Consider the following 27,593-nt stretch of genomic DNA (forward strand, 5'->3'; position numbering starts at 1 on the left):
CGTTTTATGCGAGGTTGGACTGGCGGGAGCGGGGAACAAGGACGGTATGGTTGGCCCGAGTTTATTTGTACACATTTTATGCACGCGACGAGCCAACCATACACAGAAAAGCTATCACGCAGGAACACAACAAATGCGGACAGTACATGCACGTGCAAACGCTGACGAGAGTACGTGCGAGGGAGTCGACGAACGCGTGTTCGAACAGAACTGAAAGCCGACCACAAATAAAGACACTCTAGGCGTTAGGAAAAGATAAACATCAACTTTTTCAAAGAGTGTTTCATACGTCACCTGGTGGGAATATTGTTCATTCGTAAGCTAATAAAATTCCTCTGTCCTCGGTATCTTTAACAGAATCTCTACTTTCCTCCTTGGGGTTTCCTGTGTACAAAATCAGAGCCAGTTTATAGAACCGCTGCTGCAATTCACGTGGCACAAATTGTAAGCCCACTTTTACATGAGCCCGTCGAATTCGCATAACATTCTACGACCTAATTTCCAAGAAAGAGAGGCAGCACCGTTTAGACGTTTCGGCGTTAAAGGCATCAGCGTGCCTTGATGCCACTACCCATACTGGCTCCAGAATGGCGGTGATTCGGATCCCCCTCATGCCTGCACCTTTCGCGTCTATTTTTATTTTGTCGAGCTTTCTGATGGTGTGGACAGACGGACGGACCAAATTCAGCAGACAAAGTATTGACATTGTATACGTTAAATGCATGCCTGCATTAAATATTTCGCTCCTCTCACCTTCGGGGAGAAATTACCGACGCAGCACAGATAATAAGTCCAATATTGGAAATGTATTGGAAAATGCTGGCCCTACAATAAACCAGTGTGAAGTCATCCCTTTCCAATATTGCGCCAATGACCTGTGCTGCTCGGGTAGCCTTCAGGGGCAACTAGGAGTGCAAGACTCGAATTAGTAATTTTTAAAATGTTTTTGGTGCTCAGCTAATAATAGGTTCTGTAGTAAGGTACAATCAATGCTGTGCGCGCCAGAAATGTGGGATGCACCGACCTGCTGCCTAGTTTTACGTAGTCGTCAGTGTTACATTTCCTATGGCTCTGACACGCCCCCCCCCCCCCACACACACACACATACACACGCACACATACACACGCACGCGCGCACGCGCACACACATAGACTCACTCTCTCGCTCACTCGGCCTCTGGCCCAAATAACCGATGAATTAGCGGCTAGGTGGTTGAGATTTTTTTTTCTATTGGGTTTTGTGAAAACCTCTTTTCTTCACTAGTAGTACCATTTCATTTTCTTTCTTGTTTTTGTGTTTTTTCCCCACAAAGATGTATTTAATATGCCGAGAACTGCACCTTTTTTTTCAACAAGTACCAATGAATGGATAATAGCAAATCGAAAATTATTGGAAATCACGCTAATGGTTACCAATAAAAAAAAGAATGCAAATTAGTGAAGCTCCATATAAAAGGCGCTTTAATGCGAGGAAATTACGACACGATGTAACACTTTTGTACAAGTGAGCGATTTAGTTTTGCAAATTTTTTATCGTCCTTTTTGTTAATTTTCTTTCTTCGTCGCGTATAGAAGATATTGATGGGCCTCGTGGCTGAAGCGGAATTCAATAGCATCTCCACCTCCTCGTCCTCACTGGACCGAAGCGCATTACAAACGCCGGTAACATGCATGAAAAGTGCTTTACAAACAACCACAGTGCTCAATACGTTCCTATCTCGGGAACGCGATAACAAATAGAGCAGCAGCCCGCAGCCGCCCGCTATTTTGCGCCGCCCATTGTGCGAGCGTTGCTCTATCGATTCAGTGATCGAACTGCGCGTGGAACGAACGACTAGACACTGCGGGTGCCTGTAATTCGCCTACACCTGTGAAGGCTTGCCTTACTCTCAAGCGGGCAGGAGTAACAAGGAATGAAAATATCCATTGAAGATCTGAATTTGCTTCGATTCTTTACTCGATATGGAACACTTCATTTGTAGATTACAGAAGGTTATGTACTACAATAAATTTTTCGCGTGTCTATGTTTGGGATATAGAAGCGGCTGCTGTGGCTCAGTGGCTATGTCGCTAGGCTGCTCACCCGAAAGACACGGTTTCGATCCTGGCCGCGGCGGTTGAATTTCGATGCAGGCGATATTCTAGGCACTGTGCGATGTCAGTGCACGTTAAAGAACCTCAGGTGGTCGAAACCGGAGCCCTCTACTACGGCGTCTCTCATAGCCTGAGTCTCTTTTTGACGTTAAACCCCATAGACCACCAACCAAACCATGTTCTCGGCCATCAACAAAGTTCAAGGCCATCAACGAGCCTCAGCGTCAACACAGACCGCGACTGTACGTGGGAACGCACCTGCAAAATGCTCAGACAGCGGAGGAAAAAAGTCGCACTACTAAATGTTGATATTTTGACGCTGCTTTCTGCGTTCTTGGTAGTACATTAATGCACTGTTCATTTTGTACAAGACATTCACTTTTTCCTGTTTTCGCATGTACACCACAGAATACGGCGATGACTAGGTTACGAAATAAATTTACATTACTGTATGTTAAAGAGCTTTTGCAATGTTCTAGCGTAGTTTTAGTTTTGTAAAATAAAAAAGACCGCAGTACAGTGCGGTAATTCTTACCTATAGGCACATTGCAATTCAGAACGGCGTTATTCGATGGGGACCGGGCCAGTTACTGGCGTCGCAAGCTAGAAAGTGAAAAAGTGAAACTACGATCTGCTGTTCAAATATGTGAGCGAAATCGAATGAACTGCTCTTCCGAATACACGGCACCTTCGCGCATAGCAACAGCCAGCGCGACGGTATGAAACCTTAGTCGTCGACAGTCAACCATGCATTAAGCCCCTCATTAAAATTCCATACCAGCTAGTGCTTAACGTACAGCAGTAAAACGCAACGTACTGTTAAACCTGCAGTTGAGTCCACTGGTGCCATGCGAGCGACACAAGCGCAGCACAGTTACAACAACTGCCGTTTCTAACGGGACCTTTCGTTTATCGTGCACTGCTCATAGATTACTGAATTCTAGATTACTGATCACACGGCTCGTTGAAGCAACGTTTAAATGTTAGATTACGCATCACAGTTCGCTACGCAGCAACCAGACAATCACACGTAAAGAGTCAGCCGTGGCACTGCCGGCAGCACTTTTTTTTTTCATATAGGCGTCAGCGGGTTAGGATTACGGAACTATGGAGAATGCAGGACTTTATCTTCAGTGTTGCATAAAATATCAAAAAGACGAAATAACAGTACGCACACGGAAGAAAGCTTTTCTGATACAACGACGTCATACGCCACAGGCGGCCTCTTGGACTCGCGGGTCCCGGATCGGCGGTGGCAGCCCAAGCGGCTGCTTTTTCCGCAAATCAAATTCGGCGGGAGTTTCATTAGGAGTATTCTGAACTTTAAAAAACGCAGGACCCGCCGCGGTGGCTCAGTGGTTAGGGCGCTCGACTACTGATCCGGAGTTCCCGGGTTCGAACCCGACCGCGGCTGCTGCGTTTTTATGGAGGAAAAACGCTAAGGCGCCCGTGTGCTGTGCGATGTCAGTGCACGTTAAAGATCCCCAGGTGGTCGAAATTATTCCGGAGCCCTCCACTACGGCACCTCTATCTTCCTTTCTTCTTTCACTCCCTCCCTTGTCCCTTCCCTTACGGCGCGGTTCAGGTGTCCAACGATATATGAGACAGATACTGCGCCATTTCCTTTCCCTAAAAACCAATTATTATTATTATTATTATTATTATTATTATTAAAAAACGCAGGCAAAAGCTCCGGCGGGTTAGTATAGCGTAACGCGAAGTTCAGCGACGGCTGTTTTCGGCAGTGAATACAGTATCTTTAATCAATATTATTCTGATTTTATCTGGCAGATTGCCTGTGATGTCACTTTGCAGTCACTAATGACGTCACCATGTTCGGACAAGTCAGCGTGGCATGTCACAGTGTAGTTGTGCATGATACCACTGCATGTTAACTGGTCAGCGTGTTGCGCTGTGCGTTGACATTGGGCTTTGAAGTGACGTCATGCTTGATGTCACTGTGTGTTGACCAATCAGCGTGGTGCCCTGTTGCGCTGACGCCGACGCTGTCGCTACTTTGTTGTTACGCTTTTGCTATAAAAAAGAAATGAAAAGCAAGAGCACCAATAATGTATCAACCACAAAAGTTTTATTCAGTGAAACTTTTATCGGCAAGACACAATGCGAACTATAGAGATGCCCACAAAAGGTGTTGGAATGTTGGTCTGTGCTGCATTCTCTGGCAGCAGTCCTAGCTCCACACTCTTGTAAGCGTACGTGTACTGTCGCGATCAAATGTTTACGGGACGTCAGTTGGTTGGTTGGTAACAACTTTATTAAAAAAATCCTGCAGAGCTTTCGCCGACGGGGCCTTAGGTCTCCCACGTGTTGACGCCAGTGTGCGAAAAAAAAAATTTAGGCTTAGTCAAGTAATGTAGACACCAGAAATTGCTGATACTATGAGGGGACATGTTTGCTCTTAACGCTGGTAAGTGCGCCACAAAACTGAGGGGTCCCGAGGCAGAGCTACATTAAATGTTTTTTTTTTTCTCAGAGAACACATGTCCCACAGTATTTAGATCTCGATTATATATTCGTCGTTTTTCTGTAGTAAGTTCTATTGATACAGAGAGAGGAGTTCGTATTATCGAGTTGTTCCCATGAGGGACCAGAAAACAGATTTATTAGTGCCCCGAACAACAATTATTGGCTTTGTAAACACTTACATGGTTTATTATTTAATATCGACAGGGTCATAAAGTTATGACAACCAGTGCAGTTTTATTTATTGGGTATATACAACTCCAATTATGCCAGAGCAAACTTGGAAAAAACTGTAACGGCGAAAGAAGGTGGTATGCATTAAATTGGCAACCCAAGAGATATCTGGTAACCCGCCGCGGTGACTCAGTGGTTAGGGCGCTCGACTACTGATCCGGAGTTCCCGGGTTCGAACCAGACCGCGGCGGCTGCGTTTTATGGAGGAAAAACGGTAAGGCGCCCGTGTGCCGTGCGATGTCAGTGCACGTTAAAGATCCCCAGGTGGTCGAAATTATTCCGGAGCCCTCCACTACGGCCCCTCTCTCTTCCTTTCTTCTTTCACTCCCTCCTTTATCCCTTCCCTTACGGCGCGGTTCAGGTGTCCAACGATATATGAGACAGATACTGCGCCATTTCCTTTCCCTAAAAAACCAATTATTATTATTATTATTATTATCTGGTAAGAATCCCCACGCGCTATTTTTTACAACTTGTATCCTTTCGACACCTTCGCCCGAGAGCAGAGTGCTGGTCTTGGCTGTTCTTTTTATTTCTTTTTCCTTGCGCGCGATTTACAGCCAATAATAAAAAAATAGCAGTCTTTTTTACGCGCTACTTTTGGAGTTCTGTTACCTCACACAGGTCCCAAACTTGCATTGCTTTTAAAGTACGACAGAGATGTGACAAACTAAACCAAATTCGAGCCCAAGAAAGACCATTCTCTCGGGTTACACTTTTACAATTCCTCGAACAATTTCTTTTTTTCTTTTACAGGTTCATTTCTTGATTCCACTTCTTCATATATTATTACTAGTCGTAGATCTGGCCCCAGTGAATGCAAAAGAATAAACAAAAGCAGCTAGAGGAAGAGCGAAACTGAGTTTGGCGCGGAGTTCACGGTGGCCTGACGTTCCGTCTTTTCCTCGCGAGATATAAAAGTTTACTTCGCCAATTCCGCTTGCAAAAAGGGTTTATATGTCTTGGAACTGGTCATCGGAGACCATCTTTTACGACAGCTGGCCAGGTGACTTGCCCTCTCTCTTTCTCTTCTTTTATCGACGTAGAACTTTGAAGAAAATAAAATTAAATCACAGCGTGCTGGAGGCGCTTTCACGGGGTTGCTCTTTACCCCACAGGCGGGATGGAATTATAACTTCCCGTTTCCGCATCGGACGCGACCTGCTTGATACGGATTCGTTTTCTTCATAGTTGTGGGAACTGATATTGCGTTCACAGCTCGTAAAATCAGACCAGGAAAGCAAAAGTGCCCGCGGCGAAAGTTCACTAATAATGCCGTCTTTTTTTTTTTCACGAACCGCGGCGGTTCTAACACCTCCATATTTATTAATCTTTACGTGAGCTTCATTCTCGTCGAGATCTACAACTCAACATTATCATCATTCTTGTTTATTATCCCTTAAAGGCTCCTAAGTGGGGTATTACTTAAAGGAGGGGAGGGGGGAGATCGATAACATATATATCAATGGTCAGTAATAGAAAAACGAGAACAGGCACTACAATACAATATTACAATAATAATTTACGGAAACCATAAATTGTAACAAAACAAAACTCAAAACTCCTAAAACAGACTATAAGCAGTATAAGTGCAATATTATCAAAAACGCAACACCTACCACGATCACATAAATTCGAATAATAATAATAATAATAATAATTAATAATAATAATTAGTTTTGGGGGAAAGGAAATGGCGCAGTATCTGTCTCATATATCGGCGGATACCTGAACCACGCCGTAAAGGAAGGGATAAAGGAGGGAGTGAAAGAAGAAAGGAAGAAACATGTGCCGTAGTGGAGGGCTCCGGAATAATTTTGACCACCTGGGGATCTTTAACATGCACTGACATCGCACAGCACACGGGCGCCTTTGCGCTTTGCCTCCATCAAAACGCAGCCGCTGCGGTGGGGTTCGAACCCCTTATAGCCTGAGTCGCTTTGTGACGTTAAACCCCTATAAACTATAAACCAAACCCGGGAACTCCGTATCAGTAGCCGAGGGCCCTAACCGCTGAGCCACCGCGGTGGATAAACAAACTTTTTTTTTAATTAATTGGTTTTGGGGGGAAAGGAAATGGCGCAGTATCTGTCTCATATATCGTTGGACACCTGAACCGCGCCGTAAGGAAAGGGATAAAGGAAGGAGTGAAAGAAGAAAGGCAGAAGAGGTGCCGTAGTGGAGGGCTCCGGAATAATTTCGACCACCTGGGGATCTTTAACGTGCACTGACATCGCACAGCACACGGGCGCCTTAGCGTTTTTCCTCCATAAGAACGCAGCCGCCGCGGTCGGGTTCGAACCCGGGAGCTCCGGATCAGTAGTCGAGCGCCCTAACCACTGAGCCACCGCGGCGGGGCACATACATAAACTTGGAAGAATAAAATTACGCACAAAGGAAATCGTTGTAGTTATGTATATAGATGGGGAGCTAGTTTAGTCCTGAATTTAAGTGTGTCGTGCTCAGAGGCTATTGATTCGGGTAATTCCTTGCTGCAATTATCATTGATGAAACAGACAAAAATGTCCCAAACGGTGCGGAATAATTAAAAAATTCATATAGCATGGAAAATATTTTCTCTTATTCAGTCGGGCTTGTATCATTCATAAGTGAGAGATGCACAAAAATTCCTGCTGTCTTGCTTAATCAACTCTGGGTCGGCTCCGTGATGCAAACACGTCGGTCCAAAATGCATCTGCAATGTGTCATTCAGATCTCGCTCTCTCGGCCAATCTAGTTAAAACTCAATGGTCGTGCAGTGGTCTAGTTAGCTCTCTATCAGAGAAATATTAGATTTGGTGCGGTAATGTGCCATTTCTCTGTTTATCTTTCGAGATTTGGTTTGGAGTTTTGTTGCGCCTTATCGCTGGTATGCAATGCGGAAAGACAACGCGCTTTTGGCCGCATTAAATAGAGGTAAATGGCTCGCAGCACTTTGCAGTATCCTGCCTTATTCCGTCAAATGTCCCGTCATTTACATAATATTCATGTGTTTCCACCTTGTGAAAAGATGTGTTACGTCAAACATAGACGTGAGAAATATCAATGTTGTTTAGTGAAACTTTAAGAGAATTATATCCAAAACAGAGAGAAATAGTGTACTCGTTACAGCGAAGTGTGCTTTCGTGCCTGATGTTTTGTGCGGCGTATTTCATAGGTTCGGAAACATGCTGCTCAAAACCTGGCGTGCGATGGAAATTCGAGTATCCTGGCATCATCATTCCGGCCTGAAGCTTTCACCCTCGATGCAGGGCCATCCGCTGACACGTTGCAACAAGCTACAGCCCCATTCGCCATCCTAGGGACCTCCTTTGGTCCTCAAAACCGTTACAGGGGGCGACCTTCGAAGGGTTGTGGCTAGCGAACCAGTGGTCGCAGAGGAATGCAGGTGAGACCAAACGAATTGTCGCTACGTAACGTACACGTTGCTGTTCGAATCTGTCGAACGCATAGGTGAAAACAACTTAGCTAACGCTCTTCATTTAATTTCGCATTCGCGAATCATCCATTAATTTTTTCTTTCTTTAGATAATTCTGAATTTTAGAGCTGAACTCTACCCGGAAATAATATTTTTGTCCAGTTAACAATGCCTCGGCTTGCCCTTTAACAAAGCGTCGCCCCATCTAGATGCTCAGGTATCGCCGCACTTGTTCCTCTTGGCTCTCAGACGACGTTCTCAAACATCGACAAGTTAACGCCGAACTCTGCGAGCTCACATATCCATATTCTGTCCGCAGGAGGAGGTGCGAAAGCTATCGAAGCAGTGATAACAACAACAACCACCCACGTTCTCCAGAAGCTCGAGTTGTTCGACAAAGCCCGCCCCTTCTCCGGAGCGCTGGAAACGTGAGGCGAGAGCTGCTTTTAAAGCGCGTCTCGATGAACGCCGGAGCCGCAGAGCTTTGATTCAGCACCGCGCTCGCCGTGTCTCAAGTGTGTTCCGCTTTCGCTCGCACAATCGATAACTTCCATTAGAGGTATTGCACGGCGGGGATCTGTTTCAATGGCAAGAGCAATGGAGGAAACGGAACTGGTTTGGTGGCAAGTCTCGACTGATATTCCCTCCTGATCCGATTTGCTTCTGAAGCTTTGCTTCGTCTTGCTTCGTACCGGAGTCAGCCACTGAATTGAATGCGCTGTTTGCGACTACAGCGCAGGCAGTAACTTTTGCCGTCCATCGTTGGACTACATGTATTCCCCTCCCGTGCACTTTTCATTCCAAGAGTTTGGTTCAGGTTTAGGTCTGCTTGAAGAAACCGACCCAGCGCTGAGAATTCTTTCTCCGTAGAATAACAAGTCGCATAAGGCTTGTCCATTCCATTTCGAGTGTGCAGAATAAGCGGTTAAGAGTTTACATATTCTGTTTAAAAGTGGCACATTGATAATGTATGTGCATTGGTTGAATAGGTCACTGTGCGATTTATATGTCTGCGTTCATGCTGTTTGTATTAGAGGTATTTTTTTCTGGTTTAGAAAACAACGTGTTTTTCATGACATGCGTGAAATCATATTTGATATGAGCTTGTCTTAATTCGTAAAAACTGTGCGTCAAAAGCGGAGGAGGCGATGAACGACTTGTCCGCTAAAAATAACAGAAACCTCGTCTCCTAAGTGCTAACATTGCGTTCATCTCTGTTGGTCTGCAAGGTTGCTATTCCGAACACATCTCGCTTTTTTTAAGGAAAACAAAAACTGAGAATCTCTAACCTAGGCAGCGAGGGTTTAGCGATAAATATGCTTTTTCTCATAGCAGCCGTATTTTCAAAACAGAGCATTGGATTCGGCTATACTACGACGAGGTTTATGCGACACGTTCCTTCAGAACATCCGCTTGTTTTATCAGATGGGTGCAAGCCCGTCGCTGACGTGTCGATGGGACTCTCCAAGAAACTGCCAAGCGTATTTGTTCAACGTTCCACGTCCTCCACTGATTTGGACGTTCGCCACCTGCTGTGAATGTGTCCGCGAACAAAGACTTCAAGAACAAGACGACCACAGGAATTTGGGCTAGAGGCTTCCAGAGGGGAAGGCTTCACTTTGCCGCTGACGGACAGTTCTAAGAGCCGTAGACTGGTGAGGTTCTTGGATGAAAAAAGTTCTACGACCTTCTATAGTATATCAATAGCCGGATCGTTTGCCACAAGGCAGGACCGCGAAATAATAAAAAAAAAATTCGCGGCCTTGCGCTTGGCTTACAGACCCTGACATCTTGCGCGAAGTATTGCGCGCCGTCAAAAGTTGCGAGTGTCGCAGGAGGAAGTTGCATGCAGCAACATGTTGATTAGTTAATGCTTTCCTTTCAGTTTGCGTTTTGGCAGGTTATCCTATTGAACGGATGCATGTTTCTTATCGGCGGAAGTAATCACTGACCGGTTGGACCAGTGATTAGGCCTGATATGCCAGGCTTCCCATCCCCAACAGTTTTATGGAGGTTTAACATCCCAATGCGACTCAGGCAATGAGGGCCGCCGTAGTAGAGGGCTCCGTAAATTTCTATCGCCTGGGGTTATTTAATGTGCACTGACATCGCACATTACACGGGCCTCTAGAATTTCGCCTCCATCGAAATTCAACCGCCGCAGCCGGGATCAAACCCGCGTCTTTCGAGTCAGCAGCCGAGTGCCATAACCAATGAGCCAACGCAGTGGCTCGCAGCAGAATATGTCTTTCGTATAAATGAAAAAAGAATGGCTCCTGTGCCGACCCCTTCGGTACAGCAGATGATGCTTCCACCCGATCAGACTGCGTTCCGTTTAACGCTACCAGTTAACATCTGAAATTAAATATTCTTTAATCCTTTCAATAACTGAACAAAACGTGTTGTGCCAAGATAGTTTCAAGCAGTAAAGAATAAGGGACTAAGTAAAAAGTTTTCTTAAATATAAATAAAAGCAATCAATAGCCAATTCGTTGTTCTTAGCACAAGCCAAACACATGTAAATTGAGCTACAGCACTAAAAAATAGGGCACAAGATTAATCATCAGTCAGGGAAACAAATGTTACAAATAACATGCATCCCCAGCGTTGCTAGAAATCATGTGCCAATCCCAGCTGCAATGAGACGGAGCGCATGGGAGTTCAAGTACAAAGCCATTTATTGCTTTTTCTCCTCACTAAAGCAATGGGTTGGGAATATACAATACAATAAGGAAATTTCGTGGACGCAATTAGACAAGGCATTATTTTCAAAGGATTCATCCTGTAGGGCTGTTTGGAACTCATTACCTTCATTGAAGATGTATGAAAGGCTGTCGGATACGAATTTAGTATGTTCTCACAGGTGCAGTAAGGTGGAGACTCAACAGCATATTTATTGTTTCTTGTGCTAAGCTAATTGTCTGTGTGCAGTGCATGCGGATGATTTCGTTGAACATTTGTTCCTGGAATGAAGAATGCTGCAGTGCTTAAACAGTACAGCACGAGCTTACTTTCGTAGAGCCCGAAACACTAGTCTATTTTTGAAGCCTTCCAGATTCTCATCTCGCCGAGTTGTCAAGGGTTGACAGATCGCTTTGGGCTGCCAAGTTGACGTGCCATGACGCAGGAAAGACATGGGGACTAGCTTGAAACAAGTATGCAAGTAGCACGTATAACAAACGAACAGAAGTCGTGCCTCAGGTGAGAGGGGGGTCTTCAGCCAACCGCTAAAATCGGTCTCTTTTAGCAAGGCCTCATATTCAGAGCTATCACACTCAATATCTCACACTACAGCACAAACTACAGTGCTGTCCGTGTTAATGTGTTGCCTATTAGACTAATCTCTTTTACTTAGCAGACGGAACATGTTTTCTCAGAACAGTCTTTTTCCTCTTTCTTGTCATTGACTTTGAGCTATATAAAAGCAAGCAGACTACAAAATTCTGAAGAGAACATGCCCTGTAGCAATGCCCTCATCTTGTTCGTGCCTGCATTCCGTTCATTATTTATCCAGCATTGAATGCTTTCCTAAATAATAAAATAAATTGCGTCTATAACTGCGCCTTTTTATAATTTTGTATTGTAATGCATGCTTAAACAAACCACTGAATAAGAGTTCGGCAGTAGCTTATGTTTGGTATATAGCAATTAATGCGAAATGACTACTACGCCCATTACGAGAAAAGATGGTGGCATGTGTACTCGCTGATGGTGGCATGTGTACTGGCAGATGGTACAGAAAATCCCAGCGGCACCCAGAACAATAGGGTGACGTAATCAAGCGGCCGTATGACGCACAGAGCGAGCCCAGCATCGTCACATCAGGCAGCGACGTTCGTCATGTCGTTCGTTTATATCTACTCATGCAGGCCAACCTCCTGTGGCGCCAGTTTCCTCGACATTGGTACCAAAATTACGAAGCAAGCGTTTGTCGTACAGCGTTCCAGGTGGCGTCATACGATTTGTCATTGCATATAGCTTACATGTGCTAATCAAGTTCTACGCTGGCTTTCGACAGACAACGAACAGACATCATATGCACCCGCATTTGTACGCGTTCCCATACTTTCGTGACAAAATTGTGATGAAACTGCTCGTCGTACAGCGTTGTGCGTGGTGTCATACGCGCGCGTGTGTTTGAGTCGACGTCAATGGATCCAGGGACAATAATGCTTTCGCATTCCCACGCGTAATCACTCTTAAGTGTGTCTGGCGATTTTTTTATTGTTTAGATAGGCTCTCTTTATCGTCGAGGCATGCAAATTGTGCCGATAAATTTCGTCCCTCCTCTGTGCATGGTCATCATGTTGGATCATTACCGTCCTAATACCCAGCGACTCAGTGTGCCCTTCTTAATTATTCATTAGGTTTCAATACAGTTACTGAACAAGCGACTGCGTTAGGCAATCTAATTATACCATGGCAAGGTGGCCAATGTGATATTAAGTTCGATCAATTTATTTCAACGGAATGAAGTGGTGCTCACATGCTCGCGCTCAGGTTCAGGTAGCTTCTCTATATATTAATGTTCCCAGCTGCTTACGAGTAATTTAGCAGATTCAAGAACAGTACCGTTAGGCAGTAGGAGAGATGTTTAATATTACATAAGAGACGATACACCAAATGATTAGCACGAGCTGACCTGGGTGCTCCTTGTAATTAGTTATGACTATCGTTCCTCTCTTCCCCGCTGGTATCCACAGCGTCAGCTTTAAAATTATATTCACCATGTGCGTACATTTATTTTCGGTCGACGCATGCCTCTGATAAGATGAAAACTGTACGTGCTCACCATTTGAGTCTCCACTCGCCAGCGGTACCGCTGCCTTCTAATAAACATAAGTTTGCGGGCAGTTTTAGTTCGGTCAGGGAAGTTTCTTTCATGTTTTTATAGGGCTTGCCAAATGTGGAGGAGAACTTCCAAATTCGGCCGGTCCGCATTTTAAATTCTCGGTGTACATCACAGGTGCTCACCGTTCCTTACAGACTGCGCCCAAGCTCATTTCTCATTGGAACGACACAACACATTCGCTCTTCGCCGATTTGGTAATTTAACCGTAAATTCTTGGAAGTAGACTGGCGGGTGGCTGATACAGCCATCTGCATTTATAGTTTTTTTTTGTTCAGCATGACATTTATTACATTGAAATGATGTTGTATAGGCAGGAATTATTTAATGAAGTAACCAAGCTGTGACACTAAACAAGAGAGGAAACACCAAAGAAGGCAATAACTACGGCTTCACAACTTTCTCAGCGTTGCCGCTCTTGTATTGTGCAGCTGTTCCGAGGTGTTTAGTGTTCCAATGCACAAGTGATCTGTGTCAGGGTACAGTCGCGCTCGTTATCACCTGCAACGTACCGGCGACAACTGTAGTGCTGTTTTCACTTCACGGCACTCAAACAGGTCCCAATATTGTCTGCAGAGAGCTCTACCGATTAGATTGAGAGCTAGCTGGATAAATTCTGACTACCACCAGGTTCGAATTGATACCTGAATGAAGCTCCAGCGCCGTCTCTCTTGTTGCATTTCATACTGAGAGCGACTGCACATATTCAAAAAAGTAATGCTGATGAAGGTGGAAGAAAACTAGTTCAGCAGCCAGAAGACCATTAGAGTGGCAGCAAACACGCAATGGATTGTGGTGACAAAACGGAAACCAGAGCGACATCCAGTTCACTATGTTCACTGGAGGCACACTGTACAGGTTTAATTAATCGGTTTCTTGGTAATGTAGCGCTAGCTCCGTCATAGGTTGTATTCTCTGCTAGAAATCTTGTTGCCAAATTGCATGATTATGTGTAAGTTACTATCTCACAATGAAAAGATATCTTCATTTTCTGTTTCAGTCCGTACATAGCAGTTGCGCTTGTTACTTGCGGCGCCATTCCGGTACATTGCTGGCGCGCCAGCCTCCATTAAGAGACTCCTGAACGTTTGTGCTGGCTCACAAGAAAAAGAACCCGCCACGCCACAATTGTAACTTGTTATTTATTTACAAAATTTACATAGCCAACGTGACCCTTTGTAAGTTGAAATATGGACACACGTACATGATTGGTTACTCGGGCAATTCGAAACAGGAAATCGCTTTCGAATGATGTTGAGCACATGACTGACATTTTTTATTTCTTACAGTAAGTATAAAACACTTTTTTCAAGCTTTTTAACGCAGACTCACGCTTAGTAAACCTCTTATTTTTAAAGAAAGCCATAGTCTTGAGCAGACGTGTAGTTTCCCATTTCTAAATACCACAGATGCGTAACGACCACTAGAGCGTTTCGATCGCAAAGCACAAAGCCCCAGAAGCTGGCTGTCGTGATGATACAACAATGAGTCTTCGTAGGTATGTACATCATAGGAGTAGTTTTTACAGCGTTTAATTTAACGCAATTTCTTTTCGCTATTGTTTTATTTGCTTAGTGAGTCGATGTAATGAATGTTGAATCGCGGTTTAGCGTGCTTGTCGCCTGGTTCCATGCCAGCAAATTTACACACATCATCCTTTGCTGTCTTCGCTCACGTTCTGTAACTTTCCAGGAGCGCGTCACTTTAACGAGAAAACACAATACTATCATAAAATATGCCTGCAATAACGACACATGCAGAGCAAAAAAGTGCATTGAAAACAGCATGGCAACCCGTAACAATAAGGCCGAAGGTTTCGACCTCTGCCTTCAAGACTCCAGGCTAGCGTAGGACACTTCTTTGCCCTAAATATTCCCCAGTTTCTTTGGAGACAGGGGCCATTTTGATAGCTGTTACAAAAGCTGCGTCTCAACTACATGTACAATGTCGCAGTAGATCACACAGTAATTTAAGACCCGACAATTGAAAAATAAAAGACAAGAGTCCATTGGAAACAACATAACCATAGCTCATATATTCGAGACGGTTTCTTGATGAAGGTGACCAAATGGATCTGAAAAGCAGGAAAAAAAACAATGGTTATCACCGAACATCACTCTAGTTTTCATGAAGTAGATTTCTTTCTTGGTGCACGGAAATAGCATGCTATTTTCGAGCCAAAATAGTACCCTCGTTTGTAAATCCAGTTGTTTCTCATCTTGCACATTCAGTTTTAACTTCTGATGGTTTACCGATTACACACATGTCCTCTGAGAAGTCAGCGTCGATATCACGTAGCTCCTTTTCCAGCACGATTCAGGGAAACGGATTAGGTAGTAAGTCATGACAGCCCTGGTCTGGTCAGGCGTTGGTTGAAATCATACACTTTAACCCTTCTCCCACTTAACCCTTCTCCGACCAGCTCGTAGTTCATGCACAATTATTTTACTTAAGGCGGGGAATATGGAAACAAGAGGCTTAACGCCTTCACCCGTTGATGACTTAGAACCCCATCGCTAATTTCAAATGGTAGTTGAAGACTCGTTCAGTTCTGGGTAACGGGAGAACTTGCTTTAGGAGCTCTTCTCCACACGCAACGACACTCCTCATCGCCGCGCCAGGCTACGCTGAAGTGGCACCTTCAGGACTATCAGAGCAGCCTGTGAAACTTTCTGAGTTCGAAAGTGAGCCGTAACGCCCATAGCTCTGCACACTGTGCGACAGATTGTCAAAATCGGTTCCTCAGCAGCCTAAGATCCCATGCTCATCTGCTGGCACTAAAGCCTAGTATTCCAAGAAGGGCGGTGAATGGTGTGCCTGTTATTAATAACGCGTTCCTCAAGATATACGTCTGTTACACTAACTGAAGGTAGAGTCTCGCCTAAGTCTACAGGTACCATGGCTTGCTTTGGAGCCCTACAGCCGAGTCCTTGAACGTCTAAAGTTCACACGAGTGGGGACGATCGTCTTTATCGCCCTCCAGAAATGTGCAACATCTTGTGTGCCGTTCCTATCCAACTGCGTTGCTCAAAAGCATCCCTCGGCCCAAAGACCTTTGAGCAAGACTATACGTCTGCTAACGTGGAACATTAAGTTCGTTGGTGCAATATGATATGGTGTAAGGCACTTACACGCCTGCAAAGATAACGAAAATTCCAGCTGTGAGAAAAATAATTCGCTGGCTTTACCTTACTTTTCCCGCTCGAATGAACCAAGAACTCAATTCGTAGAATTTTTCTTACGCTCGTTCATAGCAGAGGCGCCAAGTTTGTTGAAAGCATTTTGCCTCGTATTAATTTGGTAAGGCAAAGTGCAGCGGTACTCACCGGCGTTTTTTCTCGAAGGCGTGGCTGAATGCAGGTTGGATTGATTTGGAGCAAAATGCTGGTTCTTGGTCAGGCGCACATGTCTCTTGTCGAGACGCACCTGAAGTTTTCCGGCAAAAGAGAGGGTCCTCGTTTCCCTTCTAAACACTTGCCGCGTTGACGTCGCCTTTTGTCGTGTGGTGTATACTTGCTTATCTTGTTCTACGTTTTTTTTTTCCTATTATACACTAATATTGTTCTCAATCTGAACTGCTATGTTACATACATCGAGTATCACGAACAGTCATTTAGGTCACTTGCACACTCCCTGCAAGTTTCAAAGAGAAACAAGCCACCAAGAACCAAGAACGGAACGGAGCAACCGCGCAGAATAAGAAAAACAAAACAAAAAAAAGTGAGCGACGAACGACGCGCACGAGTTTTTGTCAAGTCCATGTTGGCTTGCTGTCAGAGTCATTTTGTCCCGCTGTCCTCTACATCCGTCTGTTCATCCGTGTAATTCTCTGTGGATGCCACTCCCGCTTCCGCAGAGGACCTCAGCATTGTTCGGGTTCACAAGGACAAGCTTCTTCGGTTGGACGATTGTTTGGCGCGCTGCTGACGCTTCAGCTGTGATGCCGTTGAGGAGGGGGCCGCACTGTGTTACCTCGTCATGGCGTACACGTGCACCCAACAGATGACGAGGAGGGCAGCGACATCGGCAACAACCACCGAGGAGGCTGGGCGGCTGGACGACGAGAGAGGCTTGCCGTCGTGCTGCATGGCCGCCGGCTTTTCGCCTGGGAAGCAAAAATCAGTTTAAGCTATTAGAAGTATTCTGCCCAGCTCTCCCAACTGCGTCTAATGCCGAATAATAAGCTCTGAGATAAGCTCTTGAGTTCATTTACGTAAAAGTTCGAGCCGTAATTTTCGGTTGCGAATGCATCGGCCGTATAAGAGAGACTGTTTGCGAGGGTCAAGTGGCCGACGAGGTTATGAAAAAAGGAAAGGCGTGGTAAAGGACTGTAACGATATATATAGGACGTTGTCCCCTTCACAGTTTGTAACTTAGTCAGCTTCTACTGCATTAAAAAGTACCATTAGAGTTTCGTTATTCTCTGATTGCAGACCTTAACCAGCGCCATGGGTAAAAAGGATTTGGGAGGAGGAAGAAACATGAAGTCCAGCGGCCGAATTACGTAAAGATCACAATCTCAAAACAGTCACAAAACATTCAAAAAGCGCCGCTTCTATTGGTCGGCACGGACTGGCGAGCATATCGACTAATAAGAGCGATGTGACTAATTGATACGCTTGGGATAGGTTTTTGATTAGATCGTTCCGTGATTGAGCCCGAGGTGAAAATTGTGCGGGATATATGGCATGCGCTAGTTTTTGTAACCCACCGGTATGTGTAAATGAATATAAAGAAATAAGAAAAAATGGTTATCTGTTGAGAACAAAGTAATGGGTTTTAAGAACTTCTTTTTTTACATTCTTCGTTGGAACTAGTAGATGCTTTCCAGGACAATTTTTTCCAGTGTTTTGTCATAATGAAGAACCTTATAAAAACGTCCCTGAGCGGATACGGTGGTTTAAGGGAAGAGCTGAAGAAGTTAACAGAATGTACGGGCCCGAAAGCACGAAAACCTTGTAAATTAAAGTGTAAATAGCTAGCGAAATATGACGGCGTTATAGCGGCTTTTCAATCATGCCACACAACCACAACGCTGTCGACGTGTTCAGCATGCCTCTATTGTTAGGGGTTAGCAATTGCCTTTGAGCCAAGTCTTAAACAACCGTTTCCGCGAAAATACCATCTCCTGAATAAAATGCACCGCCCGGCGCTTTATAAGAGGCGGAAGCACAATCGTTCGTGGGCGGAACTTTTTCAAGGAATGATTAAATCTACGCGATCCAAAGGGTAGCTCAGCTTCCATATTTTCCGGCATTGTTTTACGCGCGCAGTCGGGCTACAGCCGACGAAGTTAGTTATGTAAAAAAAAATCTCCGAATATAAAGTCGAAGATAGCAGGCCAATTGGATTTGCATCAATCCCTTGCACCCCGTTCCTCTCTGTATGAGGCCTCCGCCATGGGTCTTGCACGCGCTGTACTTGGGCATTCTGTTTTCACTTACGAAGCGGAAAAAAGAAATTCGCGCCCAAACTCGCAGGAGGAGCGAGCGAAAAGCGAGTAAAAATAAAGAAAGAGAGAGAATGAAAGGCAGCCAGACGACGCAAAATTTAATAAAAGCCACTGCGCAAGAGAAAGAAACCGCGCACGAGGTAGGGGAGGTGGGGAGAGAAAAACTGAACACAGGGGCGGTCGATATTTGGGTCCATGCAGTGGAACGAGTGGCAGCGCATTCCATAACGCCTCACGGAGCCCGAGACTGACGAGAAAAGAAGGAAGCGCGGAAGAGAGCATATCGCCACTGACGCCCACGCGAGCGCCACTAGTGCGCCCCCAGAGTTCTTCAGCTCTTTCAGTTCTTCGCTCTCTTTCTTTCCCTCTTTCTATCTCTCTTTCCCTCCCTGTGTAAGAGCCATTTAGATTCGCGGAATATCAGCAATTCAATGCCCGAAAGAGGGAGGGTGGTAGGACTGCGCGAAGAGCAGCAGTGGGAGCGCAAGCAAGCCGTGCGAGTGGAAATGCAGCGATGAAGGAAGGCAATAACGCCGCAGCGCGCGCCGCGTGTGTGACTCGGCCTCGCGAGCGAGCGAGGAGAGAACGGGGTGTTTTATATCTGACAAGTCCCCCCGCCACGGGTTTGCGGCGGGAACAAGGTTGCGGCAGACTCGAGTTGGCCCGCCGACTCAAGTAAGTCGGGGCTGGTAACAGGTGCCGAGCCCATGAGCTTATGAAGCGTAGGAGAATAAAATATGCGGAGCTGAGGGAAGATGTGAGGGTAGAAGCAGTAATACCTAAAACGTGTTTACTCGTTTTTCTGTAGTTTCGGCTCAGTCACGCCAGGGCGAAGCATTCGTAATATTGCAGCTGGAGACAGGTAAGCCGGCGGGTACAAGTAACCAGACTGGAATGCGCCCTTTAACATTAAAACAAAAATTAATATTCGAGCTAGAAACTCTGATGCGCTTATGGTAGGAACAAGTAATGGTTGGTTAGGCGGAAGCAGCACAGGAGAATTTCTTTTGCAGTGAAAACAAGCACAGAAATATAAATATGAGAGCTTGAAACGGGCGAGCCTGACTCGTTTTCAGTAGAATTAAATCAGACCTTGTTAGGCGGAAGCATTATCGGTGAATAATTCGTTTGAAGTGAGTAGAAGTATTTTGATTTTCCCCATGAAGGTGCATTCCGGAACTTTAGGGTGAATATATACATTTTTTAAAAATAGAAAAACAGGTTAAACAGGCTGCAAAACCTCTAAGGCTAGGAAAATCGTTTTGCTCTTGACGCATACCTTGTTAATTCGTTTCATGGTACTTTTCGTCTGCATTATTAAAACCCATTTTCAGTTGCCTCCGGCCTGATTAAATGAACAGGGCTCTGAAGTTAAAGACGTCATCTTTCAGCCCATTTTTTTTTTCACTCCAAAACAAGAAAGTAAAGCTGCGCTTAATGGAATTCCGATGAAGACCGTTCCTTATAGCGGAAAAAAGAACAGAAACAGAACAGAGAGCAGAAAGTATAATGTCTCTGGAGACAAGATAAGCATGCAGCATTGCACAATTTCATGATTCATGCCGCTGAAATATCGTACGACCAAAACCAACCCAAAATGAATTTCAGGTTTTAACCTTCCCAAGAGGACACCGCGGCGTATTGTGTCATCCTTAGGCAAAGGGCCTGAATATCAAATTAACTGAAAAAGCCTAAACGCCATATCATGAATATCCATTCAGAAATAATGAGCGCAGTTCATTCTGTGTTTTCGTTTGCTTTCTTATTCTTGTGCCTCCTGCCTCAGAATTGCTTAATGTACTTAGTTGATTTACCTACGGTGGATAACATTATTAACTAAGCCTTGGCAAATGTTTTTCTTACTTCTTCCAAATAAAACTAAAAATATTGAAGCTCCTAGATTATATAAATGCTTAATAAGTAATGCGAAATATCTGACATGCGTGATATTACGCATTATGCAAGGGTTCTCCGTTGAGCTAGAAAGGCTTTGCAACGACGGAAAGCTAGAAGCTTTTTGCTGTCTGGATACAATTTTTGCTGCACACTGTTACTTTATCATAGCTGGTTGTGAACGACACGCCATTTTGTTTTCTTTTTTCGTCCGTTCTGCTTTATAGGATTCCTCACTGCTAATTAATACTGCCGGTGTGCCGCACTGTGAATTGCATTTATGAATTGCATCGTGACTTTCTTAGTGCAGTTGTGTTGTGTGCCATGTTGACAACGTTTGTGAATATTGCACTACGGAAGCAGTGTAAGCAGCGGACGGTTACTCAGAACAGAAACACAATAAACAGTCGACCTCTTCAGCAGAAACCGGCCACCTCCACGATAACTGCATCTGATTTCGTTCTAGTACGCTATCATTTACGGCCACCTGTGTAGTTGGAAGGGTCTTCAAGACCGGCTACATTCAAGGAGAAGATGAAAGATGGCTCAGAGCCCCATTCACAGTCCTATCGCAGTGATTAATCGCATACTCGAGTGCCTCTATGAGCGATGTGTTCCTGCGCTATCCATGCAGTGACGTGGACTCATTTCGCAACTCATTTGCAACAACAAGCAGCCAGCGTATGTCTAGCCATGCTCACTCCCAACCAACTCCCATTCGCGTAACTCAGGCACCAAACGTAAGGACGGATAGGGTTCCATCTCACCGTTCACAACGTGTACGCTGATCGAGACTGGCTCCGCGTTGGCCGGGTCGCAGGTGTAGTTCCCCGAGTCGAGCGATACGGCCTTGCGGATGTACAGTCGGCTGACGGTCTTCTCCGGGCCCCCTTTGTGAAGCGTGATCTCTCCCTTGGCCGACACGTAGTTGATCATGCGGTCGTTGTGGTACCAGAAGACGAAATGCGGCGGCTCGGGGCTCCGGCTAATCTCGCAGGTCAGGTTAATGGAGCTGCCCGTGCGGATGAACAGGTCAGGGCCGCCCTCGATGACAGCTTTGGCCACTGCGAAGACGCCAGAGTGCACCAAGACGCACTGTGTTTTTTTTAGCGATATTACGGGTTTACCATATCTCATGTGTTTACCACAGGAACGAAAGGCACACTTTCTGATAAGACGGGCGCCGTCTTGTCCCTAAGTGCACCTTCTTTTTGTTTTAGTGCGAGTTCTACAAGTAGAACGGGAACCAACTAGCCCTAACCAGGACTTCGATTGAACCACTGTAAATGTCGTGTTAAAACATTGCAGCACTTTCAGCGCCAGCGGTAAATTTGTTATGACACGTTGCAGGTACGCAGTGGTAAAAGGAACGTCCGCTTCAGTGCAAGGCTTTTAGCAGCGGGTGAGATGAGTCGCCGCATTTTCCGTCCTGTGTGTCGACTTTCTGAACCAGCGCAACACCCAGCACGCGAAAGGACGTTTTTCCGAGAAATGGAGGCGGTGATCGCTGTGCGAGTGCCTTCGAACGTGCAGACCTTGTGGTACGACATCGTTAGCTTCCCGCGCCAAACGAACTCGAGGTGGAGCTCAGCGTTCGTGTCCCCGTTCTGTATACAGCCACTGAGTGCGCCTTCTGGGGCCCTCGCAAAGGTGCCAACGCGGCAGCTGTTGTTACTGCGACGAGGTTCCACTGCCGATAATGATTGTAACACTTCGCAGAGGACCGCTTCCCCGCAGCGCTTCCGGAGAAAGCAACTGCGCTCGGAATAGAAAGTAACCTCGCCGCATCCCATTAACAGATGCACGCGTACTCGTGATTGCCGCACGAGGCCCCGCTCCGGTTAATGCCAACACTCCTCGCTGAGTTCGGTCGACAGAGAGAATACAAGGTGATGAGGAGGGCAATGGGAGAGGGGACGAAAATATCAAGAGGCGTAGCGAAAAAATTGCGGGGCAGGGAGCTCGGCTCCGACCGCCAACTAAGTCGGTCGACGAAGCATCGCCCCGGGACAAAAGGAACGGGTTATCCGCGCGCCGGCGGGGGCAATATTGCTAATGAACCGGCCGGGCCTTTGTTTTCATTGGGTCTCGATAGCATGGGGGGCTCCGTCTGTTGCCCCGAGAATCGCTCGCCAGCTGCGTTTTTCTCGTGTCTTCCTCGCCTTGGGCGGCGGTCCGCTTTTCTTGTTCCGTATTTATCCGGTCCTCCGGTTGGTCGCGCTGGAAGGCTGCAGGAGAGCCCCCGGGCACCAGCTCGCGGGGTTCTGGCCTGACCCCCGCACGCCCCTCACGTTTAATGGAAGCAGCGTCGATTGGGCCGGTAACTAGCACTCGGTTCCAGGAAACACCATTGTCGGTGGCCGGTAGAGCTCGAGAACACGAATGTATCGGGGATGCGATGGGAGCCCTAAAACTTATATTATGGGGAAACAAAAGGCTAGAGGCAGCAGCTGGGTCGTGCAAGGTTAAGTAACGTTAACCAGAATCCGACCGCGGAGAAAAAAAATATTGAACTGGGTCTTCTTCCCTTCCCACTGGGACATGTAGAAGGGGGATAAAGCGGACCTTGTTGCTACCTGCAATATTGAGTGCGAGAGTCGGTTTTTCGGGAATATGCAATTACGTATAAAAAGTCATAAAATTCGCAGGCAGGTGAGCGTAAAAAAGAGAGAGTAATTACGAATCGCCCCTGAAAAAACAATGAGCGCGCGGAAAGTTGGGTTGTGTACAAAGGCGAAATAATGGGTACGGGATGCGCATTGCGACGCGCACAATTATCGGTGCGCATTTCTTGTAACGGGATGTACATAATACAAACCCAGGGCTTTGTTTACTGCCTGTCAGACATGCGGCAAGTTCTCGTTTGTGGAACACGGCAGCATTCTGCGTGCCCCCATATTCAGGATGCATTTGTCTTTTGATTTTGTGGAGCCGTTGTTGCACTTTCCAGTATTATTGTTATGAGACAGTACAATGAGCCGTGATGAAAAACATGTTTTTGATGTGGTAAGTACACTATATATCTTCTGAATAAAACAAACCTGCTTCGTTTCGCCTGAGGTATCCAGGCGATGTTTTCTGTAGTATTTCAGCAATGAAGGAATACCCCTTAATTTTACATCCTGAGTAGGTGGGAGCACTTTTCATGTGTGAATGGTATGGGAACGCTACAATGAGAGCTTTCAAAATTTCGGCCCTTTAAAATGCGCTGAAAACATATTAAAGGTTAGCAGTTAGCAGATAGCGAAACGATGTGATAAAATGGTCCAACTACTTGCAGTAGAGATAGCGCGCAGTAGGGCTAATGCGCGGGTTGTGGCACCGGTAGGAACGGTCTCCTATTGGAGGAATTGACGTTTCATATGTTAAACTTTATACAATTTGCATGACATATTTAGTGCTAGTTATTTTCAATAAGGAACTCCTGCCTCATTGGCCTTCAGTGTAATGTGACATTCATAAGTGAGGAGTCAATAGTGATTAGCAGGAAATTGAAAATAAGACTCTCGTTTCACTTTTTCTCTTATTAAATGAGTAATGGCAAACGTTTGAAACAACTAAACCCCGCCTAGAAAATGCTGCATGTTTTATCAACAACACTGTTCGGTTATAAGTATTGTTATTCTTTATTTTTTCACTTCCTTGCAAAGTTTATCGAGTTTAAAAAATGGCATTCAACCTTAGGTTTTCTTTTATATATTGTGTTTAAATCCTAACCACTTATTCACAGATTTTTCTGGTGTAGTTGACCATATTGTTGGCCATTGGCCTCGTGTAATTGTTCATTCTGAAGTCAGCGCATAATAGGCGATCTAGCCGAAAGAAAAAGGCGGTCGTTCGACCCACCAACAAGATTTCCGGTGCCTAGTTGATCTTATTTCACTGGTACAGTGACTCTGGCATATCGGTCAGTAACATACGACTCAAAAAGAGCGCTCAAATTTCCTAAGCGGTTATTACGCACTAAGCCGAGCTGTGGCTTTTCGCCTTGTAAGTAAGTGGCAAAATGAGGGCGTACCAAGAACGGTGAGGTTCACGAAGTAGCTGATCTTAGGGTCCGAGGAAACTTGGCACTCGTAGAGACCCTGATCCGAGAGCTGCACGTAGCGGATCTGCAGCGCCCAATCCGACGAGCGCTCCAAGTGCACGGCTTGGAAGCGGTCGTCGGCTGTGTACGTGTCCAGGCCCACCGTGAGCACGTTGTAGTCACGCCGACGGATCCACAACACCTGCACATCAGTGAAAGAGTATACGACCATCGTCAGTTGCGGCATGGCAGAAATGTAAAGTCGTCTAAGCTCTGCTTGGTCTGGTTATCAAGCGGCTCGCCCCTTGTTTAGCACCAGAAAACTTCCTTTGATGAAAAGCTGAATCTAGGCGCCCGTGTGCTGTGCGATGTCAGTGCACGTTAAAGATCCCCAGGTGGTCGAAATTATGCCGGAGCCCTCCACTACGGCACCTATTTCTCTTTCTTCTTTCACTCCCTCCTTCATCCCTTCCATTACGGCGCAGTTCAAGTGTCCAACGATATATGAGACAGATACTGCGCCATTTCCTTCCCCCCCTACAAAAAAAAAACAATTATTATTAATATTACCACTAGTAAACTCAAGCAAAGTGAATGCTTCATTTCTGATGTTGCGTGAAGACGCACCTGTTGGACTGGCTAACAGGGGGTATCTTGTTTGTACAATTCCTAGGCACTCTTGGTGCAGATGCCGCTGCTGCCGAATTTCCTCGTTAAACCTTTTTATTTTGGCTCATAATAAAACGGCGGCAAGGCAAGAATGCCTAATTGTCGACGAAATACTACTGTGACGCGGTAAATAGGCTTTATTCATCCGTGTCCATCACACTGACCAGAAGGTGCTCTCGGAACCCGCCGAGGCCACCAAGTGGCTATGTCATTCGGATAATGAACTTAAGACCCCTTGTTTCTTCGCGGCTACGGCGGACACATATTTATACGGCCGCCCTGCTTACAGGCTCATTTGCTGCGATTTCAGTGGGACATAAAAAGTCACAGGAGATTGAAATTAATTCGCAGCCATCCGCTAGCGTAAGCCTTGCTGCTTAAGTGCAGCTACAGCAAGTAGAAATTTATTGTTTATTGCCTCTCTTCAATACGGTCATCTTGGAGAAATACCACCTCGGTCCTTTCTTCAAGGATGACTTAATTGCGAGCTAGCAGCAGCAGGGAGTGGTCTTTGTTTTGTTTTTTTTTGTTAACACGTGGCGAAGTTCGTTACCCAGCTAACCAGGCGGACTTCCGTCAAAGATATTCTTGTTAACATCCATCTTAACAGCCATCGTAAAAGAGCGCTCAAAGTGGCCTGAATTCACAAAAGTTCGGGCTTGCCGCCACTGACTGGCAGATTTTGTCAGCGACATTCTAGTTTTGTATCCTTCTGGTGATTAAATATTTTGAGGTGGAGGCTATAGTTTTCGAAATTAAATGCACCAGGAAACGGTATGGAGTGAATAAAAATATTGAGACATTTTATCACCCTCAGAGTTGACAATTTTATAATCCTCAATTACGCCGTTTAATGTCTCTGATAATTTCGCAGTTAGCATTTCAAACTTCTTTGCGGCAGCCAACATAACCACACTACTGCATCAGGAAAATGTTTGCAAAAGAATGCATGGCCTAAACATCCAAAATTTTTTAGAGTGAAAAAGACATACTAAGAGCGATTCTCCGTGAAAAATTTTTTACTGCCTAGTTCTGTCACACTAAGTAAATTAAAGTTTTCGGTGTCGGTAATGAGTATAGAGACGCCGTTTCATCTTACACAAAGCCAGTCAGAGATATTCAGTGCACCGAAAAAATAATGAAACGCAAGTGATATTGGTCGAAGGAAAGGAGAGGCTCGAAATGTGGGGAGGTATATGTGCCTGTAATGCCAAAAGTTACAGCACACTGGTGTTTACTGGTACACCATCGGTACGAATGTTTATTAGCTAACATATCTTGCAACAGCATTTTGCACTGCTATCGATGTTTCCGGAAAACTGCCCGCTGCCTGTCGTTGTAGCGTTGGCGCAAAAAATTATCTTCTCAATGTCATGTAAGCAGCGTTGATAAAAATCCAGAACCACAAAGTTAATTGAAGGTATCGAACGTGAAAAAGTGAAAAAAAGGCATTATTTGTGCACAAGTTGTCGAGCTTGGGAGCTTTATTTGAATTGAAAAATACACACAGTGTGTAGAATAAAACTATCTATTTATTTTATATGATTCTTTACGTTAGCAGCATCCGCTTTAACTGGATTTAAAGGTGCACTTTAAAAGCATTCAGTGCCATAGAAGCCCTAGCCGACTCCAACTGTTCTAAAAGCATGTCCTCAGACACTTCATTTTCCCCTCTGAAGCAGAGATAGTTAGCGAAAGAAAGAAGCAAGTGTACAATGCGATTCTATCAAAATGGAAAGCGCCCGATCAGCATTGTTCGCTGGTCGCTTATCAGGCCCCGCTTCAGCCTATCAGATGACATGATATCAAAGTTTTGTTTGTTGTCGCGCCTTTTAGGACGAATTTTAGCCGTGCTGCCCCGTGCATAAGATGAATCGACTTCTAGCTTGATTAGTTTTATAAATACCGGTTGCTTCATCCAACACTTTCAAAAACTCCTATAAATAGGGAGTTATATATGGAATAGAATTCCTGTTAGGAACCAACATCAGTTGCGGCTGAGATTAGTTACTGCACGAATAATCCTATTTATGCAGCTACTGAACATAAATTACTTCATTACCTTTTAAATTAACACAATCTCATTGTTATTGCCGGTAGGTTGTTAGAAGTCACATACTTGACGATACCATGTAAGCTTTCGAAACGAAGAAAAATTCATGAGCTCCGGCTTACTAGCGAAATGAAATCCTAGTTTCTTTTTTTTCCCCCTCAAAACCGAGCCTGGGTATAATAAGACGCGCAGGAAGCTCGGTGGAAGCGCAGTTTGCTGGTGACCTGTTACAGTCTCTCAGACGCCCAATTTGAATTGCCCGCGCTTTTGTACCATGCCATGCAGATTATAGTATTTCCTCTCTCAGTGCAAGGAAAAGGATTATTCATCGCCAGCTGCTTGGTCAAAGCGCCACAGAGCAGAAGGAAGTGCATGCCGTGGTTTAATAGAGCCAGCACTTCAAACTTGGGGCTGTAGTT

General features: G+C 45.3%; 1 protein-coding gene across 1 annotated transcript in view; it reads right to left on the reverse strand.

Annotated features, from left to right (window-relative positions):
* Nucleotides 1-14,210: 14,210 nt before the first annotated feature.
* Nucleotides 14,211-27,593, reverse strand: part of LOC144125921 (zwei Ig domain protein zig-8-like) — a 182,616-nt gene continuing 169,233 nt past the window's right edge. The window contains exons 3-6 of the mRNA XM_077659736.1: nucleotides 24,444-24,654; nucleotides 21,193-21,489; nucleotides 16,407-17,185; nucleotides 14,211-15,154 (exon numbers count right to left, since the gene is read on the reverse strand). Of these exons, the coding sequence (XP_077515862.1) occupies nucleotides 17,049-17,185; nucleotides 21,193-21,489; nucleotides 24,444-24,654 (645 nt within the window). The 3' untranslated portion in view covers nucleotides 14,211-15,154; nucleotides 16,407-17,048. The remainder of the gene's footprint in view (nucleotides 15,155-16,406; nucleotides 17,186-21,192; nucleotides 21,490-24,443; nucleotides 24,655-27,593) is intronic.

Source organism: Amblyomma americanum, chromosome 3, assembly GCF_052857255.1.
Source record: "Amblyomma americanum isolate KBUSLIRL-KWMA chromosome 3, ASM5285725v1, whole genome shotgun sequence".
Lineage (NCBI taxonomy): Eukaryota > Metazoa > Arthropoda > Arachnida > Ixodida > Ixodidae > Amblyomma > Amblyomma americanum.